At 34.8% G+C, this 24,966-nt stretch overlaps 1 protein-coding gene across 1 annotated transcript in view; it reads left to right on the forward strand.

Moving 5' to 3' along the window:
• AGBL4 (AGBL carboxypeptidase 4) overlaps window positions 1-24,966 on the forward strand; it is a 1,457,998-nt gene that overhangs the window by 232,328 nt on the left and 1,200,704 nt on the right. The window contains exon 3 of the mRNA XM_052638070.1: window positions 2,929-3,053. Coding sequence (XP_052494030.1) covers window positions 2,929-3,053 — 125 coding nt within the window. The remainder of the gene's footprint in view (window positions 1-2,928; window positions 3,054-24,966) is intronic.

Raw genomic sequence — 24,966 nt, forward strand, 5'->3', positions numbered from 1 at the left:
CCTAGACAGCATTTTAAAAACCAGAGGCATTACTTTGCCAACAAAGGTCCGTCTAGTCAAGGCTATGGTTTTCCCAGTGGTCAGGTATGGATGTGAGATTTGGACTATAAAGAAAGCTGGGCACAGAAGAATTGATGTTTTGGAACTGTGGTGTTGAAGAAGACTCTTGAGAGTCCCTTGGACTGCAAGGAGAGCCAACCAGTCCATCCTAAAGGAGATCAGTCCTGGGTGTTCATTGGAAGGACTGATGTTAAAGCTGAAACTCCAATATTTTGTCCACCTGATGTGAAGAGCTGACTCATTGGAAAAACCCTGATGCTGGGAAAAATTAAGGGCAGGAGGAGAAGGGGATGACAGAGGATGAGATGGTTGGATGGTATCACCGACTCAATGGACATGCGTTTGGGTGGACTCCGGGAGTTGGTGATGGACAGGGAGTCCTGGTGTTCTGCGGTTCATGGGGTCACAAAGAGTCAGACATGACTGAGAGACTGAACTGAACTGAACTTATTGTCTAGTGGCTAGAGACATATTGTTTGAATTCAAATCCCAGTTCTGACTCATACTTGCTTACATGGTATATTAGTTTTGGCTAAGTTATTTTATATATTTGTCCCTTGCCTTTTTTCATATGTAAAAAGAGGACTGTAGTGGGTCCTACCAGTTGGGGGTTGTTGTAAGAATTAAATATATCAATATACCAAGCATTTGGGACAGTATGTGGCATGTAGAAATGCTCAGAAAATGTTAATTTTCTGTTGAAAATTCATGTTAATATCAGTTATGTATTAGTTAAAATTAATGTTCATATTAATTAGCCTGGAGATAAATATTCATATTTCTATTATTATGAATCCTACTTTATAGTTGAATAAGCAGAGTTTGTACACAGATTGGGTTAATTTTCCAAGGTCACTTAGTAAGTGACAGAGATAAAACTTGAGTTTAGATCTTCTGATTTTAAGTTCAGTGCTCTCATATAATAAATGTTCCTTCTTCTACAAAAGAAGCCTTAGTAAATATTTTTGAATGATAATATTTGAAAGTACCAATTCCATTGATGAATCTCCTTGGAAATTCTGAAGACAATGAAGCTAGAAAAATTAAAAGCTTTTGATTTTAATTAACTCTTGTTTGTATTTTCCCATCAATGCATTTAAAAAAATAATGTGTCTACTTAACTCAAAGTATCTGATCATCCTGATTCTGGAAGGAGGAGTCAGTCTGGTTCTCAGGCCATATTTTAATGAGAGCAGACAAAATCACCCTAAGGTTAATTGATTTGGTTTTGAAGGAAGGCTTATCTTGGATCATTTAGATCAATCTTAGAATCAGGCAGCCAAATAACGTTACAGCTGAAAGGAACCTTAGAAGTTAGGTAATCAATATTCTTATTTTGCAAATGAGACCTTGAGAGGGTAGGTAATTTACCCATTGTTGCACAGTGGGTCAACTGAGCTAGAATTCAGGTCTGCTGATTCCTAGGCTAGTACTCTGTCTACTACAACTGATGCTCAGAAAAAGAAGTAACATGTCAATAGAACTAGTGATTAAGAAATTTAGAACTTTGGTGCATATAAAGTTTAATTCTGAGTGTTCTTTTGGAGAAAGATGGACTAGAGCTCATTTTTTTTGTGATGACTTATGGATTAAAAAAAAAAAAATTAACTGACGTATAGTTCCCTTGTAGCTCAGTTAGTAAAGAATCTGCCTGCAGTGCAGGAGACCTGGGTTCGATCCTTGTGTTGGGAAGATCCCCTGGAGAAGGAAATGGCAACCCACTCCAGTATCCTTGCCTGGAAAATCTCATGGATAGAGGGGCCTGGAGGGCTGCAGTCCATGGGGTCGCAAAGAGTCGGGCACGACTGAGCGACTAACACTAACACTTATAGTTGACTTACAATGTTGTGTTAATTTCTTCTGTACAGCAAAGTGACCTAGTTACACACACACACACATATTCTTTTTAAAAAAATTTTTTTCCATTATAGATTATCCCAGGATATTGAATATAATTCTTTGTGCATTTAGTAAGGCCTTGCTGTTAAAGTAGGATATTGCTGTGCTCTTCAAATGCAGAACATACTGACTTCTCAATCAGTTGCTTTATTGCTTTCTGTAGTTGTGTTTACTCTTCTTTTTCTGGTTTATTAACTAGTTTGGGAATTCACCAGACTCTTTGCTTTTATTTTTTATCCCATCCCAGTGTTAAAATTTTGGGCAACTTACTACTCATTAGAATATTAGGTGGAGAGAGGAGAGACAAAGAATTAGAGTCACACTTAAGTTTTTACACTTTTGATATGCCTGTTTTGTTGGTGGAGGAAATGGAAATTAACTTTATGGTTGTTTCTGATTTTACCATTATTATTTTTATGTAGAAACTACTTCTAATTTTTGTTTAACCCTTAGTCTGCTTGTATATTCTCTTAACATGTTCTGATAAAAGTTTGAAAATGTACAAAATACAGTACAAATTGCATAGCTGGGTTGAAATTAAATAAAATCAAATATATTAGAGGTAACTTGTATAAAGTTCAATACAAAAGACACAGGGTGTTATCATTTTTGTTTTTCTAACCAGGAAACTGAAGTTTGGTTGTGGTTTTTACTTGTTTTAAGGGTGCTTGCCACTTGCTCTATATAGTATACCAACCAGTCTGTCAAAGACACTTGTAGCACAAAATGATCTTCTAGGTTATAATGACAGAAAAAGTTGCTTGTTCCACAGCCTAGACGAGCTGAAAACTTCCTCTTATCCTGGACTACATTCAGAGTTGGTGGCAGCCTAATGGATTCTGAAAGATGAACCTATAAGTACCAAATGATGACAAATGTCACTGTCAGAGCACATAATATTTAAATGTATGTGCCACCGAGCTTCATGAACTTCTATTAATACCCAGTTCTCTTAAATTTTATTAACAGGTAACCTTGGACGGGTGGACCAGGTCTCTGAGTTTGAGTATGATTTATTTATTAGGCCGGACACCTGTAATCCTCGCTTCCGAGTCTGGTTCAACTTTACTGTTGAAAATGTGAAAGAATCACAGGTGAGAGAAATAGTGGATCCCTTCAGTGTGGTTTTGGTAAGAAGATTATGCTTTTGTTTTATTTTAGGAATATCAAAATAATGACTATAGTAGAACTATATTCTTTTATATGTACAGTAATGATATTTTATTTCAAGAAGTATAGAATAACAGGTATAATATACTGGCTTTTGTTATCTGTTGGTTATTAAAAATACAAGCAGATTATGTAAGAGCACAGTGTTCTTTACGATTGCAGCTTTAGCATGATGTACTAGACTTCCATGGGGGAAGCCTATAAGGAACCACTGGAAGTGACTTGATTATTATACAGTGCTGTTCTGTATATCTTTTCTTCACAGGACTCATTTTACAAAAAGATTTGCTTCACCTATATAACAAGGTGTTTATATCTTAAAAGCAATATGAAAGAAAAAAAAAAGCAATATGATTCTTATAATTCATCCTGCTTTTCACTTTATTTGGCTATTGCACAACTCAGAGTCAATTTTATAGCCCACGTTAATGACTCTGGAAAAATTTTTTACTTGTGTTTTTGTATACTAACTTTTCTGTTATTCAAATAGTATTTAGGTTGGTGCAAAAGTATTCATGGTTTTGCATTGTTGAACTTTGCCTTTTTATATTGGAATACATTCTTTAATAAAAGTGGTTATTTGAATGCACATTTCTCACTTTGTCTTTTTGCTAATGACTTATTACTTGCTGTTTATTTTATATTTATTTTAGACTAGCGAAATAATATTAGGCAAAAAGCAAAGTTGAGTAATTTTCTTATTCAAGCTCAAAATGGTCATCAAGCAGCAGAGACAATTCACAACATCAAGAATGCATTTGGTCTAGGAATTGCTAACAAATGTACAGTGCAGTGGTGGTCCAAGAAATTCTGCAAAGGAGACAAGAGCCTTGAAGATGATGAGCGCAGTGGCTGGCTATTGGAAGTTGACAATGACCAACCTGAGAAATTGCCAAAGAACTCAGTGTGGACCATTCTATGGTCATTCAGCATTTGAAGCAAATTGGAAAGATGAAAAATCTCAGTAAGTGGGTACCCATGAGCTGAATGCCAATCAAAAAAAAAAAAAAAGAATCATCATTTTGAAATGTTGTCTCCTTTTATTCTATGCAACCAACTATTTCTTGCTTGGATTGTGTCCTGCAATGACAAGTGGATTTTATACGACAACCAGTGATGACCATCTCAATGACTGGACCAAGAAGCTCCAAAGCACTTCCTAAAGCCAAATTTGCACCAATAAAGGTCATGGTCACTGTTTGGTGATCTGCTGCCCATCTGATCCACTGCAGCTTTCTGAATCCAGGTGAAACCATTGCATCTGAGAAATATGTTCAGCAAATCAATGATATACACTGAAAACTGCAATGCCTGCAGCCAGCATTGGTCAACAGAAAGAGCCCAATTCTTTTCCACGAAAACATCCAATTGCACGTTGCACAACCAATGCTTGAAAAGTTGAAAGAGTTAGTCTACAAAGTTTCGCCTCATCCACCATATTCGCTTGACCTCTTGCCAATGGACTACCATTTCTTCAAGCATCTTGACAGCTTTTTGCAGGGAAAAGGCTTCCACAACCAGCTGGAGGTAGACAATGCCTTTCAAGAGTTTTTTCAAATCCTAAAGCATGGATTTTTATGCTACAGGAATAAACAATCTTATTTCCCATTGGCAAAAAATGTGTTGATTATAATGGTTTCTATTTTTATTAATAAAGCTGTGATTGAGCCTTGTTATAATGATTTAAAATTCATGGTCTGAAACCACAATTACTTTGCACCAACCTAAATAATATGAATCTATCTTTAACCACAATTTCTTCATGTGCATTTTGTAACATAAGAGTATATGTTTTACAATCCTGTTCAAAATTGTTTTGAGTAAAAATACTGATGAAAATAGAACTAAAGACATATGCTTTTAACAAACTTTGATAAAAATCTAACCCTGAGAAATCAGTTGTTATTATTACATTGAGACAACTAATTTTGGAAGATTCTGCACAAGCTTTGTGTACATAGTGATAGGATTGTTTTAAGCAGGTGAAAGCATAGTCCTGTAATCTAATATCTGCCTTCTTTCTTCAGGCTTCTTTTTTTCTAGCATATTTGAGATAGAGTGAGGAGTTTAATTTCCCATCCTAAGTCAATCTAATCTACTTGCTCTTTCACCTGGTTGCTTACTTCTCTCTGTTTCTTTCAACTGCAACTTGAGTCATATGTTAGGTAGGTAATGGTCAGTGTTTGAAATTTAGGGACCCTGACTTGTCTTTGACACAGTGCTCTTCCTGGCATGCTGGCTTCAGCAGAAGAGGGGTTCATGAACAGCCACTTCATTTTACTACCAATTCTTTTAATTTTCTACAACACCACTGACACAGGACTTGGTGTATGTTATGTTTACTGAAATTTAGGGGTAACTAGAAGGAATTATATACATGCGAGAGCTCTGAACATTGTTGGCTAACTATGAATTATCTCAGCTGTTTGGGACAAGAGGGGAAATAAACCTCACACAGATTATTGCTCTACAACAAACTTAGTTCTTTGCTTTGCTTTTTGTTTTACTTACACGCTCATGAGATAACTCCTTTTTCAGTTTTTTACAGTAAGCATATTCCTTCCCTGCAATCACTTTAGGGAAATGTACATTTTATCTACAGGGCTTCACCTGTCCCTAGGATGGTCCCTCTTACTCCAGAAAGACAATCAATAATCCTCAAAGTGCTTTTTTCAAAATCTATGTGACTAAGTCTTGAGAGTATAAATCATAGCAGGAGGCCTTAGCCACATGTATAAGCCTGAGTCTTGGAACTCTAGTTTGGGTTCCCTATGAAGATCTCTCTGTTACCATGACATAAGCACGCAGCCTCTCATTCTTCTACTGGTGTGTTTATCTCATGTCAGCAATTTACAGTTGTCACATACACACACCACTCAAAAAAAGAACAGTAATTCTAAGGCAGCACAGTCAATTCCTATTAAGGAAGGGGAACATTTTCTTTAAAGCAGTATAATCTACAAGGTTTTCTAACTTCTCAAATGGGATTATTCTTTTTTACTCTTTATCCACAGCTCATGCTTATCTTTCAGCTTGTCTATTCTAGCCAGGAATCCACTCTCTCTTAAGAAATGAGACTTGTTACTTTTCAAGGAATAGGATCTATTCTCATCATATCCTTTCTATATATATATATATATATCTTTTTTTTTTTTTTTTTACTTTGGGCCACATTAAATTCCTAACCTAGTTTTTCTTTCACTTTGGTCTCTATTAAGAGTATCCTTATAGTTTCTATGGTCAGATGGAGGCATTGGATGACTAGAGTGTTCGGAAAATGTGTTTCTTAAATTATATGACCTGGGATAATTTTTTGGACAAATTGCTCATACATTTCAAAATTTATTGTTGTTTGTTCTTTTAGGTGGTTTATATTCACTTTGCTGTTAAAAATGTCTTTTCCAGAGTGTTATAATTTTTATACTACATGTTAAAGTCCTACGGTCTCTTTTGAATCTTTATCTATCAATCAAGGAAGTGAAATGACTGTTTTGTTATTATTCTTACAAGAGTTGGTACTGTTTTATGGATGCTTGTTTTTAAAGTTGAAGAAACAAATATTTGCTCTAAGTTCTATCTTCATATCCAGTGTTATCCTACCTTTGTTACAATTAAAAATCATGAATGTGTTTATCTGTTTTCCTGAGGCTGATGCTTTATCAGCCTCTTTCTGTGTGCCATTGCTTCATCAACTGTAATCACATTATATAGTTATGGAAATCTGCCTCAAGAAGGCATAAAGATTTGCTGGAAAGATACAGTACATATCTCTAGCTCACAGGATATTTGTTTTCATGGTTGTCTACATGAAAGAGAATGATTTTACTATTAAGTTTGACTTGTGAGGTCTGTTTTTATAATGGCTTGTCCCATAATCTTTTGCCATCTCTCCAATTTCCGTTAAAATGAGAACTGCATGAATGTAATCTAGTCAGGGACCTTATTTAGGGTTTGGTACTAGCGGGCAAAAGAAATATTAGTCATCAAAGTCTGACTCCGCTAAAAATTGAAGCATTGAATATACTGTATAAACAGGTCTAGCTTTTGGATCATCTTCCTTAATGTTTTTTAGCAAGTGATAAATGCTTGAAACATATGGTGTCATATTCCAGGGCTGATATATTAACTCCCAAAGTAGTTGGTAAATAGTACATTTGTAAGAATCTATGATAACTAAACATCCAGGTATCTTTATTGAAAAGTAATTTTCTCTCTTAAAAATGCTATATTAAATATTCTTACATGGAAATTTGTTATTTATGCAGCAGAACACTCATGTGATATGAAAGCAAATCTTCCTATTTAAATACTCATGATAAAACTTAAGCCAATAAGAAGAAATAAAATGATATGCCTGGATTGTTGAAAGAATTTTCTGTCTTCTATATTATCTTTATCTCTTTGAGTTTATTTTTTTCCCCTCTATACTGACTGTAAAAGTATCCAATGCTTACTGTAGTAAATGTGTACAATATAGATATTTATCAGAAGCAGAGAAAATGCACATACATACCCATACTTACACATACCCCCATAATCTTACTAACTAGAAGCAAATAATAATAACTTTTTGGCATATTTACTTCTAGGCTTATTTATTTTCTATTTTATTCTTTAGAGCATAATTAAATTTGTAACATGTATACATTTTGTATCTTATAAGGAAACTAAACAGTATTACAAGAAATTTTCTGTCAGTTAAACCATCATAAACATGGCTGTACAATAGTTACGTACTTTTGGACCCCTTCTTTAAATCTTGGGCATAAAGATTGCCTTTTATTATCTGTTGTTATAAATAATACTCTAGGGAACACCTTTATGCGTGAAACTTTACCCAGATTTCTTTTCACTTCTTTAGAATAAATTCCTATGAGGAAAATTGATGGGCTAAGTATATAAATATTTTAAAAACTCTTTATTCATATTTCTAAATTTCTGCCAGACAGTTTGTATTATTTTTCTATCCTATCAACAGTGAGATGCTTTATTTTGGATTTCTTGGTTTGAATTGTTTAATGAACTCAAAAGTTCGTATATTTAGAATAAATTCTTTTTTCTGTCTTACTTGGAAACATCACACAAGTAAATGAGATATAATGCAGGGTTTCAGGTCTCTGGTCAAAAAGGAATTAACTGCATTCAAGTAACAATGTAAGACAACAAAATATACTTATTTATTATTTTGACTCTTTCCTTAATTCATCAAACCTATTTTATCTGGGTTTGCCAACAGAGTGTCCTCTGAGTTAGGTAATGCAAAATTAAAAAAAAATTAACGGTGAATTATTGCTTACATTATTATAAACAGCAATGTAGCTTAAATACACACACACACACACACACATACACACACAAACACACACACACTTATATATGGCATGTCCAAAATTTCAAGAGTCTTTTGCTGCTTTGGTCTCCATTCTGGAGATTTCAGCCTCAGTGAAGCTTCATCCTGGCTATGGCTAGACTTGACAATAAACAAAGACAGCAAATTATGGTAGAGAGATCACAGGACAATGGATTCAAACAGACTTGGCTTAATTTCTTGGTACCTCAATTTTCCATCTATAAAACAAAGATGATAATACTACTTCATGTGAGTATTGTGAAAATAAAGGGCAGAATGCATATAAAGAGCCTACCATGATGTTTGGTAGATACAGATTCACTACTTGATGGCTATTGAGTTTACTAAAACACCTCGACAGTAGAAACAATACTAAAACCAGCAAGAGGGAAAACCACCACAACAAATTATTAATATATATTATTACTACTGTTGGTGGAGGTCTTCCCAGGGGCTCAGTTGATAGAGTCTGCCTGCAACGCAGGAGACTTGGGCTCAATCCCTGGGTCAGGAAGATTCCCTGGAGAAAGAAATGGCTACCCACTCCAATATTCTTGCCTGGAGAATTCCACAGACGGAGGAACCTCGTGGACTACAGTCCATGGGGTCACAAAGACTTGGACACGACTGCATGACTAACACACACAGTGTTGTTCTGCCCTTTTTCCTTCTCCTTCTCCTTCTTCTAGTCCTTTTCTTCATCTTCCTTCTTTCAAATCTACTATTGCAAGGTATCATCATTGTCAATATCATCATCAAGCAAACTTTGACAGTTAAGAATATGGAGTCTATACTGCACATGCCTGACTTCCAGGCCTACCTATATCTGTGATCAACGTCTCCTAACTGCCCCCCTGTTTAATTCTGTCTTTTAGTGTACTCAAAACAGGAAAATGATAGGAATTTTATGATAAAAGTCATATCATATGATTACTTGGTTAAACTTATGTAGTTAATTTTTGCATGTCAGAGTAAAAGATGGTATCTCTAAAATGATCCACCAGATCCTGCAAAATCATCAGTCTAACTCGCCCACTCCACCCTATAACTTACATACATCTTTGACCACATTTTCTTCTACTTTATGCCTTGCCCACACAGCTTTTCTTTGTGGCACCTCAAACAAGCCAGGCATGATTCTACCTTAAAGCATTGGCTTAGGGCTCCTACTTGCCTGTCTACCAGATATTTGCATAACAAATTTCCTTACTGCCTTTGTCTTTGCTCAACTAATCTCTTCTTAATGAGGCCAATATTAATGACTATCCTTTTTCTCCTCCTTCACACACCCCTCTTACTCTGTTCTACCTTTTCTTTTAGAATCTACTACTTTGTAATATATCATTTAATTAGTTTATTTATTTATTATGTCTTTTTTTTTTTTGTCTTTCTCTTTGCCCTTAATAATACAGATAGACTATTTAAAGTTTTCTTAGTGTAGGCCTGATGCAGTGATGGTTGTTTAGTCTTACTTGGTCCATACACGGCACTTCTGAAGTATCTACTGAGTGTTTTGGATGTTCGAAGGAGTCTTTCTAATCTATCTGGTTACAGTGAGAACATCTCCCATTGCTGTGTCTTGAAAGCCAGAGTGATCATAGGAATTATCTCATTTGTTTCCCTTCTGTTATGGATCCCATCTTTGTGATGCTAATTGTCCAGTGTCTGAAAACATCTATTTCAAATATTTTATTTTGTTTTCTAGTTGTTAGTCAGATATGGATCCATTTACTCCATTGTGAATATCAAGGGTTGCTTTTAAGTGTTGCTCAGGTAGGTCTAGAGAGCTGTGGCTTTAGTTTAATCCTGCTACTAACCTGTGATACTTCTGGAGTCTCCAGTAAAGTGTTAGGATTTGTTTGAGTTTCAATGTCTGCTAGCTCTGTCTGAGTTCTTGGAATTGTTCTACCACTTTCTAGTAATTGTCCTTTGCCTATTTTAATGGAGTCTTACTTTATGTATATATGTATAGCTTTGCATTCAGCCCAAAGAATCAAGTTGAACCCTGTGTTGGTTTTTGAGGTTTTTTTGTGCATAGTTTTGTCTTCTCTGGTGCTCTGTGTTCTATAATTCCAGTCATATCATCACCAACCCAGTTTTGTGAACTCCAATTTCTATTTAACTCAGTGAGATATCCACATTTTGTATGAATTCCTTTGCCTTGCATCATAGTTCAGAATGTGCCTTCAGAAAGAAATCTTTAGTGATCAAAGGCCTTACTTTATTTCCCCTTCTCAGGGATCAGTCATGAATTATCTGCTGTCCACTGTCTAAAAAATATGTTTTATATTTTTTGGCCCAAAATTATAGTTGTTTGTGGTGAGAGGGTAAATTTAATACCACATGATCCACTGTGGCTTGAAGCAGATCATGACTGTGTTTTCTTTTTAGCAATACAGACCACAAAATAAGAGAAAGTCCAGGATACATGCAAGCAAACTTAGAAAAGAGAGAGATTCTTCATAAGATATTCTTGTGAAGTCTGTGCTTAGTGTATCTTAGTGAAAAAGCTACAAAGAGATCGTCGTTAGATAATAGGATGAGTGAAAGAAAATGGAAGGAATTGCAATTATTGTAACTATTGGAAATATCAAGGTGTAGAGTATGACTATGGGGACAGCTAGAAGTATATAATGAATATATAATGAAGATATTATATGTAAAATATTGGAGAGGAGGAATTCAAAGTGGCAAGGTGTTAAGTGCAAAGATTGTCTCTGTATATATTGGAGAAATGTCAGTGAGGTGTGAACAATAGTCCTTGAAAAATGAGAAGGGATGACAGAGGAATACAAAGATAACATCAGTAAGAGAGATAGTAAAGGGATAATCTGATAAAATGAGATTCAATCTGTGTTTTCAGAAGTGAAAGCTTAATATTATAAAGATGTCTGTTCTCTCCAAATCACCCTTTAATACAATTTCAATCATTTTCCTCCTCAATTTATTTTTCATAGAACTTGACAAGCTAATTCTAAATTCATGTAGAAAAGCAAAAGGTCAAAAAAATAGCTAAGCTAGGATTTCCTAGGAGGTCCAGGAGTTAAGACTTTGCCTTTCAATGCAGGGAATGTGGGTTTGACCCCTGGTTGCCGAGCTAAGATCCCACATGCCCTGGAGCCAAAAAACCAAAACATAAAACAGAAACAATATTGAAACAAATTCAATATTGACTTTTTAAAAGGGGTCCACATTAAAAAAAAAGTCTTAAAAATAATTACTCTCAAGAGTCTTTTCCAACACCACAGTTTGGAACTTGTTACTAAGTTTAAAAAGTATACTTGAAATTGTTTATAATTGTATACGTAATTATATGTATATGTATAATCATGATATACATATACCAGTGCATTTGTGTGTTTATGACTGCAAGGAGATCCAACCAGTCCATTCTAAAGGAGATCAGTCTTGGGTGTTCTTTGGAAGGAATGATGCTAAAGCTGAAACTCTAGTATTTTGGCCACCTCATGTGAAGAGTTGACTCATTGGAAAAGACTCTGATGCTGGGAGGGATTGAGGGCAGGAGGAGAAGGGGACGATAGAGGATGAGATGGCTGGATGGCATCACTGACTCGATAGACATGAGTGTGAGTGAACTCCGGGAGTTGGTGATGGACAGGGACGCCTGGCATGCTACAATTCATGGGGTCGCAAAGAGTTGGACATGACTGAGCAACTGAACTGAACTGAACTGAATGTTAGTGTATTTATTCATTATATCAGTTAATCCAGGCACTAGTATCATAGTTTAAAATGATAGCATTCAAATATAAACTTAGCTGGTAGTATACTTAGTAGTATTTATTAAATATGCATTTCACTACTGTGATAGTCATAAGTAATTTTCATTTTGCTAAATTCAATAACATATTACACTCATTATCTTAATTTATCTTGCATTTGATATGACAGTTTGTGGTTGGAAATTGTTACCTTGGCTCTCCTGGTATTTCTCTTTTTTGGTTATCCTTGCATCTGCTTGCTCATTTCTTCTGATCCTCCTTCATGGGTTTCTTAGCTATAAAATCCTTTTTTTTTTTATATGATTCCATCTCATATCATTACATCTTACATTTCTTTTCCATATTCTCAAATCTATCTACACTCTCAAATCTCTTCTGGTATTAAAACTCCTAGTTTTCACTGCCTTTTCAGTGGATTTTACCACCGCCTCATGGGTCTCTCAAACTCATCATTTGTAAAAGTGAACTCTTTATCTTACCATTTCAGTTTTCTGCTTCTACCAACTCTACATTCCAGTGAATGTACTATTACATGTAGTAGTTACTACATGTAACTACTATGTAATTACTATTTCAGTTTTTATTGATCACTTATGCTGTACCAGTATTGTAGTAAATGTTTATAATGTAATCTTCCCAACAACTCTGAAATGTTGGTATTATTATTATCTTCATTTTATAGATGGCAAAATAAAATTTGCCCTTGGTTTTAATACCTTTAAAATAATGCCCTAAATTTGTCTATCTCTGCTAGAATCATTCCAGTTCAGTCTGTTATCTTATGTTGCCTGACTTATTATGGCAATTTTCTTTTAACATGTAGCTTTGTCCAGAATCTTGTGCTATTTAAGTCCATCTTTCATACTACAGCTGGAGCATTCTATGTATATTATGAATTTGACCTTGCCACTCCACTGCCAATCTTCTTAACAAGGGTCCTATTGCCTATTAAAGTCCAAACTTCTTAGCTTGGCATATGGTCCTTTTCATGATCTGGCTCCTATTTTTAGTCTGCCTTGCCATGAATTCTTATTGGCCTTCTTATGATTTCCTACAGAGAGTGTGTTGTTTCACACCTCCTTGCATCTTGCTATCTCTTTCCAATAATGCCCTTCATCATTTCCTAATTTGGATTAAGTACAGGCTTTGGAATCAGACTGCCAGGGTTTGTATTCTACTTCAGCTGTTTACTATGTGACTTTGGCAAGATATCTTATGCTCTCAGTGACTCAGTTGCTTACCTGACTGATATAATATATACAAAGCTATTGAAGTTTTTCCTGACACAAAGAAACCGCTCTATAAATGTTACTTCTCTTGCCTTTAATACTCAACAACTATTTATGGTGTACTGATGACATGTCAAAAACTTTTCTGTGTGCTCAGGATCAGCATTGAGTAAGACAGAAAAGGTTCTTCTATTTGGGGGAAGCTTGTGTTCTATTATAAGAGGAAAGACAATAAGTAGAAGTAAACAAACAAATAAGATATTTTTAAAAAGTGGCAAATGCTACCATAGTGTTTTTATCTGCTGAAGGAGTTTTGCCGATGGTTCCAATTTTTGGCAGTGATGAATTAAGCTCCTATAAATATTTCTGTACTTTTTAGTGTTTATAAATATAAGTTTTTATTTCATTTGTGTAAGTACTTGGGGGTAGCACTGCTTGTTTATATGGTTAAGTATGTGTTTAACTTCATAAGTAACCAATAAACTGTTTGCCAAAGAGGTTGTATCAGTTTGCCTTTCCATTAGCAATTTATGAGAGCCCTAGTCCCAGCCATTCTAATAGATATGTAGTTGAGTATCATTGTGATTTTAGTTTGACTTTGAAAATGTTTTCTTTTTTTTTCTTCCCATCTGTTTGTATTCTTTGATGAGGTTATCTGTTCAGAAATTTTTAATATTTTAATTTGAGTTGTTCTGTTATATTATTATTAAGCTTTGAGAGTTTCTTATATGTTCTGGATATAAGTAATAGATAATGTGTTTTGCACATATTTTTTTCCCACACTAGGGTTGACTTTTTTTTCTTTAGCAGTACCTTTCACAGAACAAAGTGGTAATTTTTGTAAAGCCGTTTATCATCTTTTTTTTGTATGAGTCATGCATTTGAATGATGTTAATTCTAAAAATATTTTGTATTATTGAAGGTAACAAAATTATTTCCTATATTTTCTTCTAAAAGTTTTATGGTTTTAGATTTTAAATTTAGGTTTATGATCCATTTTTATTTATTTTTAAATCTTTTATTGAAGTATACTTGATTTACAATATTATGTTAGTTTTAACTGTATAGTATAGTTATTCAGTATTTTTATAGATTATCCACTTAAAGTTATTATAAAATATTTATTATATGCCCTTCACTGTATAATATATCCTTGTAAGATACTTATTTTATACATAATAGTTTGTGCCTGCTAATCACCTACCCTTAAATTGCCCTCCCCATTCTATCTCTGTACTGGTAACTACTAGTTTCTTCTCTATATTTGTGAGTCTGTTCCTGTTTTGATATATTCATTCATTTGTTTTATTTTTTAGGTTCCACACATAAGTGATAACATACACTATTTGTCTTTCTCTGTCTGACTTATTTCACTAAGCATAATAATTTCCAGTTCTGTCCATTTTGTAGCAGATGGGAAAATTCCTTGTTTTTTGTGTCTGAGTGAATACCAGACCACCTGACCTGCCTCTTGAGAAACCTATATGCAGCTCAGGAAGCAACAGTTAGAACTGGACATGGAATAACAGACTGGTTCCAAATAGGAAAAGGAGTATGTCAAGGCTGTAAATTGTCACCCTGCTTATTTAACTTATATGCAGAGTGCATCATGAGAAATGCTGGGCTGGAAGAAGCACAAGCTGGAATCAAGATTGTCGGGAGAAATATCAATAACCTCAGATATGCAGAAGACACCACCCTTATAGCCGAAAGTGAAGAGAAACTAAAAAGCCTCTTGATGAAAGTGAAAGAGGAGAGTGAAAAAGTTGGCTTAAAGCTCAACATTCAGAAAATGAAGATCATGGCATCTGGTCCCATCACTTCATGGCAAATAGATAGGGAAACAGTGGAAACAGTGGCTGATTTTATGTTTCTGGGCTCCAAAATCACTGCAGATGGTGACTGTAGCCATGAAATTAAAAGATGCTTACTCCTTGGAAGGAAAGTTATGACCAACCTAGATAGCATATTCAGAAGCAGAGACATTATTTGGCCAACAAAGGTCCGTCTAGTCAAGGCTATGGTTTTTCCAGTGGTCATGTATGGATGTGAGAGTTGGACTGTGAAGAAAGCTGAGCACCAAAGAATTGATGCTTTTGAACTGTGGTGTTGGAGAAGACTCTTGACAGTCCCTTGGACTGAAAGGAATTCCAACCAGTCCATCTTAAAGGAGATCAGTCCTGGATGTTCATTGGAAGGACTGATGCTAAAGCTCAAACTCCAATATTTTGGCCACCTCATGTGAAGAGTTGACTCATTGGAAAAGACCCTGATGTTGGGAGGGATTGGGGGCAGCAGGAGAAGGGGATGACAGAGGATGAGATGGCTGGATGGCATCGCCGACTCATTGTACATGAGTCTGAGTGAACTCTGGGAGTTGGTTATGGACAGGGAGGCCTGGCGTGCTGTGATTCATGGGGGTCGCAAAGAGTCGGATACAACTGAGCGACTGACCTGAACTGAACTGAATATTCCATTGTATGTATATTTCACATCTTCTTTATCCATTCATCTGTTGATGGCCACTTAGGTTGCTTCCATGTATTGACTGTTGTAAATAATGCTGAAGTGAACCCTGCTTATTTAACTTATATGCAGAGTACATCATGAGAAACGCTGGACTGAAAGAAACACAAGCTGGAATCAAGATTGCCAGGAGAAATATCAATAACCTCAGATATGCAGATGATACCACCCTTATGGCAGAAAGTAAAGAGGAGCTAAGAAGCCTCTTGATGAAAGTGAAAGAGGAGAGTGAAAAAGTTGGCTTAAAGCTCAACATTCAGAAAACGAAGATCATGGCATCTGGTCCCAACACTTCATGGCAAATAGATGGGGAAACAGTGTCAGACTTTATATTTTTGGGCTCCAAAATCACTGCAGATGGTGACTGCAGCCAATAAATTAAAAGATACTTGCTCCTTGGAAGAAAAGTTATGACCAGCATAGATAGCATATTGAAAAGCAGAGACATTACTTTGCCGACTAATGTCCGTGTAGTCAAGGCTATGGTTTTTCCAGTGGTCATATATGGATGTGAGAGTTGGACTGTGAAGAAAGCTGAGCGCTGAAGAATTGATGCTTTTGAAGTGTGGTGTTGGAGAAGACTCTTGAGAGTCCCTTGGACTGCAAGGTGATCCAACCAGTCCATTCTGAAGGAGATCAGCCCTGGGATTTCTTTGGAAGGAATGATGCTAAAGCTGAAACTCCAGGACTTTGGCCACCTGATGTGAAGAGTTGACTCATTGGAAAAGACTTTGATGCTGGGAGGGATTGGGGGCAGGAGGAGAAGGGGACGACAGAGGATGAGATGGCTGGATAGTATCACTGACTCAATGGATGCGAGTCTGAGTGAACTCTGGGAGATGGTGATGGACAGGGAGGCCTGGCGTGCTGTGATTCATGGGGTCGCAAAGTCAGACATGACTGAGTGACTGAAGTGAACTGAACATTGAAGTGTATATATCTTTTGAATTAGTGTTTTTTGTTTTATTCTTATATAATGAAGGAATTAGATTTCTGGGTCATATGGTAATTCTATTTTTAGTTTTTTGAGCAACCTGCATACTCTTCAATAGTGGCTGCATCAATTCATAATCCCAATTACAGTGTACTAGGGCTCCATTTTCTCCACATTGTCACTAACGTCTGTAATTTTTGGTCTTTATGATGATAGTCATTCTGACAGATGTGAGATGAAATCTTGCTGTGGTTTTGATTTGCGTTTCCCTGGTTATTAGATTGAACCCGGGTCACCCGCATTGTAGGCAGATGCTTTACTGTCTGAGTTATTAGTAATGTTGAGCATCTTTTCACGTGTCTATTAGCCTTTGGTATGTCTTCTTTGGAAAAATGTCTTTTCAGGTCTTCTACCCATTTTTTTTTGATTGATTATCTTTTTGACATTGAGTTGTGTATGTTGCTTATATATGTTGTATATAAGTTTTTAAGTTTAATTTGGTCCCATTTCTTGATTTCTGTTCTGCATTTTTGGCCTTAGGAGAGAGATCCAAAAAAATATTGCTATGATAAGCCAAAGTATTCTGCCTGTGTTTTTTTCAGGGAGTTATATGGTTTCCAGTCTTATATATAGGTCTTTAACTTATTTTGTGTTTATTCTTGTATTTTGTATGAGAAAATTTTCTAAATTCATTCTCTAAGATCGCACTGGCCAGTTTTCCTAGTCCCTCTTATTAAAGAGACTGTGTTTTCTCTATTGTATATTCTAGCTTCATTTGTAGTAGATTAATTGAGAAGGAAATGGCAACCCCCTCCAGTATTCTTGCCTGGAGAACCCCATGGACAGAGGAACCTGGTGGACCACAGCCCATGTGGTCACAAAGAGTCGGGCACAACTGAGCAACTAACACTGCTACTAATTGACCATAAAGTGAGTGAAGTGAAGTTGCTCAGTCGCGTCCAACTTTTTGCAACCCCATGGACTGTAGGCTAGCAGGCTCCTCCATCCATGGGATTGTCCAGGCAAGAGTTCTGGAGTGGGGTGCCATTTCCTTTTCCATGGTATCTTCCCAACCCAGGGACCAAACCTGGGTCTCCCACATTGCAGGCAGTCTCTTTACCCTCTGAGCCACTATGGAAGCCCAAATTGACCATACGTGAATGGATTTATTACTGGGCTCTCTGTTTTGTTCAGTTGATTTATATGTCTGTATTTGTGCCAGTGCAGTACTATTTTGATTACCATAGGTTTTGTATAGTCTAAGTCAGGAAATGTGATACTTCCGGCTTTGTTCTTTATCCTTCAAATTTCTTTTGCAAACCAGGGTCTTTTGAGATTACATATGATTTTTAGGATTAATTATTTTGGTTCTGTGAAAATTATCAATGGTATCTTGATAAAGATTGCATTAAGACTGTAGATTGCTTTGGATAGAATGGACATTTTAATAATATTAATTCTTCCAATCCTTGACTTCAGGACATGTTTTTATTCCTTTGAATTATCTTCAGTTTCCTTAATATTTTTTTAATAATTTTCAGAGTACAGGTCTTTCACCTCCTTGGCTAAGTTTCTTCCTAGATATCTTACTCTTTTTGATGTGATTTTAAGTGAGAGTTGCTTTGTCTTTGTTATAGTTTATTGTTAGTGCATAGAAAAGCAGCAGATGTCCATATATTAATTTTATTTTCTGAAAATTTACTGAAGTCATTTATTAGTTCAAATAGTTCTTCAGGTGGAAAAATTAGGGTTTTCTTAATATAGTACGGTGTTATAGGCAGATAGTGACAGTTTTACTTCTTCCCTTCTGATTTTAATGCTTTTTTTTTGTTTTCTTTTCTGATTGTTGTGGCTAGGACTTCCAAAACTAGAGTGGGTATTCTTGTCTTATTTCTGATTTCACCTTTTCACATTCAATATGATATTATCTGTGAGTTTGTCATTAATGGCCTTTATTATGATAGGATATGTTCCATCTGTACCTACTTTGGTTGGAGTTATTATCATAAATGTTGCTGAATTTTTCAGATGCTTTTTCTGCATCTATTGAGATGATCAAGTGGTTCTTATCTTTTTTGTTAAAGTGGTGATTTGCAGATGTTGGACCATCCTTGCATTCCTAGAATAAACCCTGCTGATCATGGTGTAGAATCCTTTTCAAATATTGTTGAATTAAGTTTATTAATATTTTGTTGAGGGTTTTTGCCTCTATATTTAATAGAGATATTGTCCTATAATAATATTCATTTTTTTTGTGGTGTCATTGCCTGGTTTTGGTGTCAGGGTAATGGTGGTCTCATAGAATGAATTTTGGAATGTTCCCTCCTCGTCAGTTTTTTGTAATATTTTGAGGAGGGTAGATAATAGTTCTTTATATGTTTGGTGAAATTCTACTGTGAAGCTCTCCAGTCTTGGACATTTGTTTGCTGGGCGTTTTATGATTACAAATTCAATTTCACTACTCGTGATTGACCTATTCAGATTGTCTATTTCTACCTGATTCAGTATTGGAAGATTTTGTATTTCTAGAAATTTATTCACTTCTTTAGCTTGTCCAATTTGTTGTTATAAATGTTCATGTTATTCTTTTATGATTTTTTTTTGTATCCCTTTAGTTTTGATTGCAATTTTCCCTCCTTTGTTTCAGTTTTAATTGGGTCTTTTCTCTTTTTTTTTTAATGAGCCTGGCTAATTGCTGATTGATTTTGCTTTTCTTTTTATAAATCCAGCTCTTCATTTTATTGATTATTACTATTGATTTTTTGGTTTCTGTTTTATTTATTTTCTCTCTGATCTTTATTATTTTCTTAGTTCTGCTGACTTCAAATTTATGTTTTTTAATTTCTGTAGATGGTAGGTTAGGTTATTTGCTGTTTTTCTTGTTTCTTGAGGTAGGCTTGTATTGCTATAAACTTTCCTCTTAGAACTGATTTTGCTGTGTCCCATAAATTTTGAAAGTTTTGTCTTATTTTCACTTATCTCATGGTACTTTCTAATTACTTCTTTGATTTTTTCAATGAACCATTGGTTTTTAGTAGCATGGGTTATTTAATTTCCATGTGTTTTTGTTTTCTCCTTTTACCTTTCATAATTGATTTCTAGTTTCATACTGTTTTGGTCAGAAAAAATGCTTGATATAATTTCTATTATGTTTCATTTGTTGAGATTTTATGTTCCATTTAAAATTAATATATATGGCATCTACTATGGATTGAGATTTTTTAAAAATTTATATTTTGCTTATGAATTTCTAATTATTTCAATAGCATCTATTTAGAAAACTTTCCTTTTTCTATTGGATTATTTTTTATCTTTATTTAAAATCAATTGACCATGTATATGTTGGACTACATTTTGGCTCTATTCTGTTTGATTGAACTATATGACCACTGTTTCTCCAACACCACACCATCTTGATTTCTGTAGTTTTATAGTAAGTCCTAAAATAAGATGGTATAAGTCTTCCAACTATTTTTTATCATTTAAAACCCTATTTTTGGTTATCGTAGCTCCTTTTACATATAAATTTTAGGATAAGTTTATGGATTTCTAAAAAAAAACCTTGCTATTTTGTTCAGATTTTGATTGAAATTGTGTTGAATCTTTACATATGCAGGAGAGTTTGACATCTTGACTTTTAATGCTGTTGTTTCTTTCAGTCCAGAAACAATGTCTATTTCTCCATTTATTTGTATCTTGTTTGATCACTTTCATCATTTTTTTGTTTGTTTTTAGGATTTTTTTCCTCATTCATGTATCACATATATTTTGTTGTATTTATGCCTAAGTATTTCCTTTCTCTTTATTGCTATTATAGATTATATTATTTTAAAACTTTCAAGTTGCTAATTGTTCACTGTTAGTCTATAGTAATATGATACTGACTTTATATTTTGCATTCTTGCTGAACTCATGTATTACATTTTTAGTAGCTTATTTGTCAATTTGAGATTTTTTCCATAGGCAATTTTGTTGTCTAGGAATAGAGATGGTTTATATCTGAATGAATTTGTATTTTTCTTCTTTTGTTCTTATTTTGTTACACCAGATATGACCTATGATACAGTATTGAATTAAAGGGGTAGGTGTGGACCTGATTGCCTTATTCTCAGTTTTAGGGGAAAGCATCTAGTCTTTTACCACTGTTAATGTTGTTGGTTGTAGGATTTTTCATTTTCTTTTTCTTTTGGTAAATGATCTTATTAAATTGACGACACTTCTTTCCAGTCTTAATTTATTTATAGTTTTTAGCCTGAATACATATTGAATTTTTTCAAATGCCTCTGCAGCTCTTAAAGCAAAGCTTAGCATCATAAAACTTCAGAGCTAAGAGTGGCCTTAGTGACTATTTCCTCATATCTGTATCCTGCATGTTTATTATCATATAAAATTATATTCTTAGAGTAACATAGTGATTCTAACTAAAAAAATATAGTTGTATAAGGGACTTTATTAGATTTCCATTTATTTATTTATTTACTAATCTGTACAGTAAAACTATGAAGTAAGTTTTTTGATTTTTTTTTAGGTAAGAAAAATGAGACTCATAGGAGAGATGTAACTAGCTGAAAGTCACCAATCCAACCATTAAACCAACTTAACATTCTCGTAGTATGTTGTATTCACTTTGCTTTTTAGTTTCTATATCCATTTTTTCCTAGAATGCCTTTACATTCTTTATCTTCTAAACTTTATATATTTTCTTTTATATAAAAAAGAATTTTTTGAGAAATTCTGAATTTCAGAATGAAGAAATGAGTCATTCAAGATCTTTCATCTACACACAGAAATCCCTTGCATTCCTATACACTAATAATGAGAAAGTAGAAAAAGAAATTAAGGAAACAATTCCATTCACCATTGCAACAAAAAGAATAAAATACTTGGGAATATATCTACCTAAAGAAACTAAAGACCTATATACAGAAAACTATAAAACACTGATGAAAGAAATCCAAGAGGGCACAAATAGATGGAGAAATATACCATGTTCATGGATTGGAAAAATCAATATAGTGAAAATGAGTATACTATCCAAACCAATCTACAGATTCAATGCAATCCCTATCAAGCTACCAGCGCTATTTTTCACAGAGCTAGAACAAATAATTTCAAGATTTGTGTGGAAATACAAAAAACCTCGAATAGCCAAAGCAATCTTGAGAAAGAAGAATGGGACTGGAGGAATCAACCTGCCTGACTTCAGGCTCTACTACAAAGCCACAGTCATCAAGACAGTATGGTACTGGCACAAAGACAGACATATAGATCAATGGAACAAAATAGAAAGCCCAGAGATAAATCCACGCACCTACAGACACCTTATCTTTGACAAAGGATGCAAGAATATACAATGGATTAAAGACAATCTCTTTAACAAGTGGTACTGGGAAAACTGGTCAACCACTTGTAAAAGAATGAAACTAGAACACTTTCTAACACCATTCACAAAAATAAACTAAAAATGGATTAAAGATCTAAATGTACGACCAGAAACTATAAAACTCCTAGAGGAGAACATAGGCAAAACACTCTCCGACATAAATCATAGCAGGATCCTCTATGATCCACCTCCCAGAATACTGGAAATAAAAGCAAAGATAAACAAATGGGACCTAATTAAATTTAAAAGCTTCTGCACAACAAAGGAAACTATAAGCAAGGTGAAAAGACAGCCTTCAGAATGGGAGAAAATAATAGCAAATGAAGCAACTGACAAACAACTAATCTTAAAAATATACAAGCAACTTATGCAGCTCAGTTCCAGAAAAATAAACGACCCAATCAAAAAATGGGCCAAAGAACTAAATAGACATTTCTCCAAAGAAGACATACGGATGGCTAACACTATGGAGTATTACTCAGCCATTAAAAAGAATACATTTGAATCAGTTCTAATGAGGTGGATGAAACTGGAGCCGATTATACAGAGAAAGAAAGAAAAACACCAATACAGTATACTAACAAATATATATGGAATTTAGAAAGATGGTAATGATAACCTATATGTGAGACAGCAAAAGAGACACAGATGTAAAGCACAGACTTTTGGACTCTGTGGGAGAGGGAGAGGGTGGGAAGATTTGGGAGAATGGCTTTGAAATATGTATACTATCATGTAAGAAATGAATCGCTAGTCTAGGTTCGATACAGGATACAGGATGCTTGGGGCTGGTGCACTGGATTGACCCAGAGAGATAATATGGGGAGGGTAGTGGGAGGGGGGTTCAGGATTGGGAAATCATGTACACCCGTGGTGGATTCATGTCAATGTATGGCAAAACCGATACAATACTGCAAAGTAAATAAATAAAATTTAAATAAATAAATAAGTAATTAAAAATTAAAGGAAAAAAAATTTAAAGATCTTTCATCTAGTTTATGGCGGAGCTGAGCTTGTAGCTCAGGCTTCTTGACCCTCATGCTAGTTTTTTTCATCTTCACTAAGGTGTGCTCTAATTTTCATTTAACTACAGTTTCTCATTCATATAATTCATATAAAATTCATAAATTTTTCCTGTAATGCAAATATCTTGGAAGCTTTGCTGGCTGCCTATTTGTTAATGTCCAAAATAAAGACTTTTGGCAAGCAACTTTTAACTTTCAAAAATAAGTGTCCTAACCCAATTTTATACCAAGATTACTCTTGTCTCTTTGATTCTATTACTCTACTCAATTATGTTTTAATAAGTATGTAAAATAATTACATTTCAAATTGATATCCTATTATGTGCCAGCAGAAACTGTTGATTATAGTAACTTTTTCTAAATTATGTGTAATTTGTAGTTTATAAACTAATGTGAATTTATATAAATGAGGAATTTTCTCTTCAACATTTGGAAATATTATATTTTTAAATGTGTCTCATTCAGTGAAACACTAGTTTATATATGTACTAGATAGATAATAACCAAATATGTAGCATTTTCTTTTCTGTTTTATTCTTTTACCCCTTTTCTCTCAAGGGTTAAACATTAATCTTGAAATTTTAACATTTGATGATCTAACAATATTTATTTTGTCATGTTTAAAAAAATGTTTCAATAAAAAACTGTGTTCAGTTCAGTTGCTAGTTGTGTCCAACTCTGTAACCCCATGGACTGAAACACGCCAGGCCTCCCTGTTCATCACCAACTCCCAGAGTTTACTCAAACTCATATCCATTGAGTCAGTGATGCCATCCAACCATCTCATCCTCTGTCATCCCCTTCTCCTCCTGTCTTCAATCCTTCCCAGCATCAGGGTCTTTTCCAATGAGTCAGTTCTTCGCATCAGGTTGCCATAGTATTGGAGTTTGAACTTCAACATCAGTCCTACCAATGAACACCCAGAACTGATCTCCTTTAGGATGGACTGGTTGGATCTCTTTGCAGTGCAAGGGACTCTCAAGAGTCTTCTCCAACACCACAGTTCAAAAGCATCAATTCTTCGGCGCTCAGCTTTCTTTATGGTCCAACTCTCACATCCATACATGACTGCTGGAAAAATCATAGCCTTGACTAGACAGACCTTTGTTGGCAAAGTACTGTCTCTGCTTTTTAATATGCTGTCTAGGCTGGTCATAACTTTTCTTCCAAGGAGTAGGCATCTTTTAATTTCATGGCTGCAATCACCATCTGCAGTGATTTTGGAGCCCCCCAAAATAAAGTCATCCACTGTTTCCACTGTTTCCCCATCTTTTTGCCAGGAAGTGATGGGACTGGATGCCATGATCTTAATTTTCTGAATGTTGAGCTTTAAGTCAGGGTTCAGGGTATGTAACTTATTCTTCCTTGTATTTGATATAACTAATTTATTGAAAAAATTATTTTGATCAGTTGATTGAATGTGCCTAATGCCCAATTCTGCTACAAAAGACTGGAGACAGTTAGGAGTAAATAAGTTCAGCTACTTTCTCCTACTGAACTTATCTACATTTACAATGAATGCTTTGCTTGGGAGACTACAATGTGTAAGGGAGAGTGAAATCAAAACAGTCCTGAATTAAATTTAAGCTATTAATTACTAACTGGTTGTTGATTATCAGCTAGTTACTTAATCTCTCTGAGCTTCAT

The sequence above is a fragment of the Budorcas taxicolor genome, chromosome 3 (genome assembly GCF_023091745.1).
Source record: "Budorcas taxicolor isolate Tak-1 chromosome 3, Takin1.1, whole genome shotgun sequence".
Lineage (NCBI taxonomy): Eukaryota > Metazoa > Chordata > Mammalia > Artiodactyla > Bovidae > Budorcas > Budorcas taxicolor.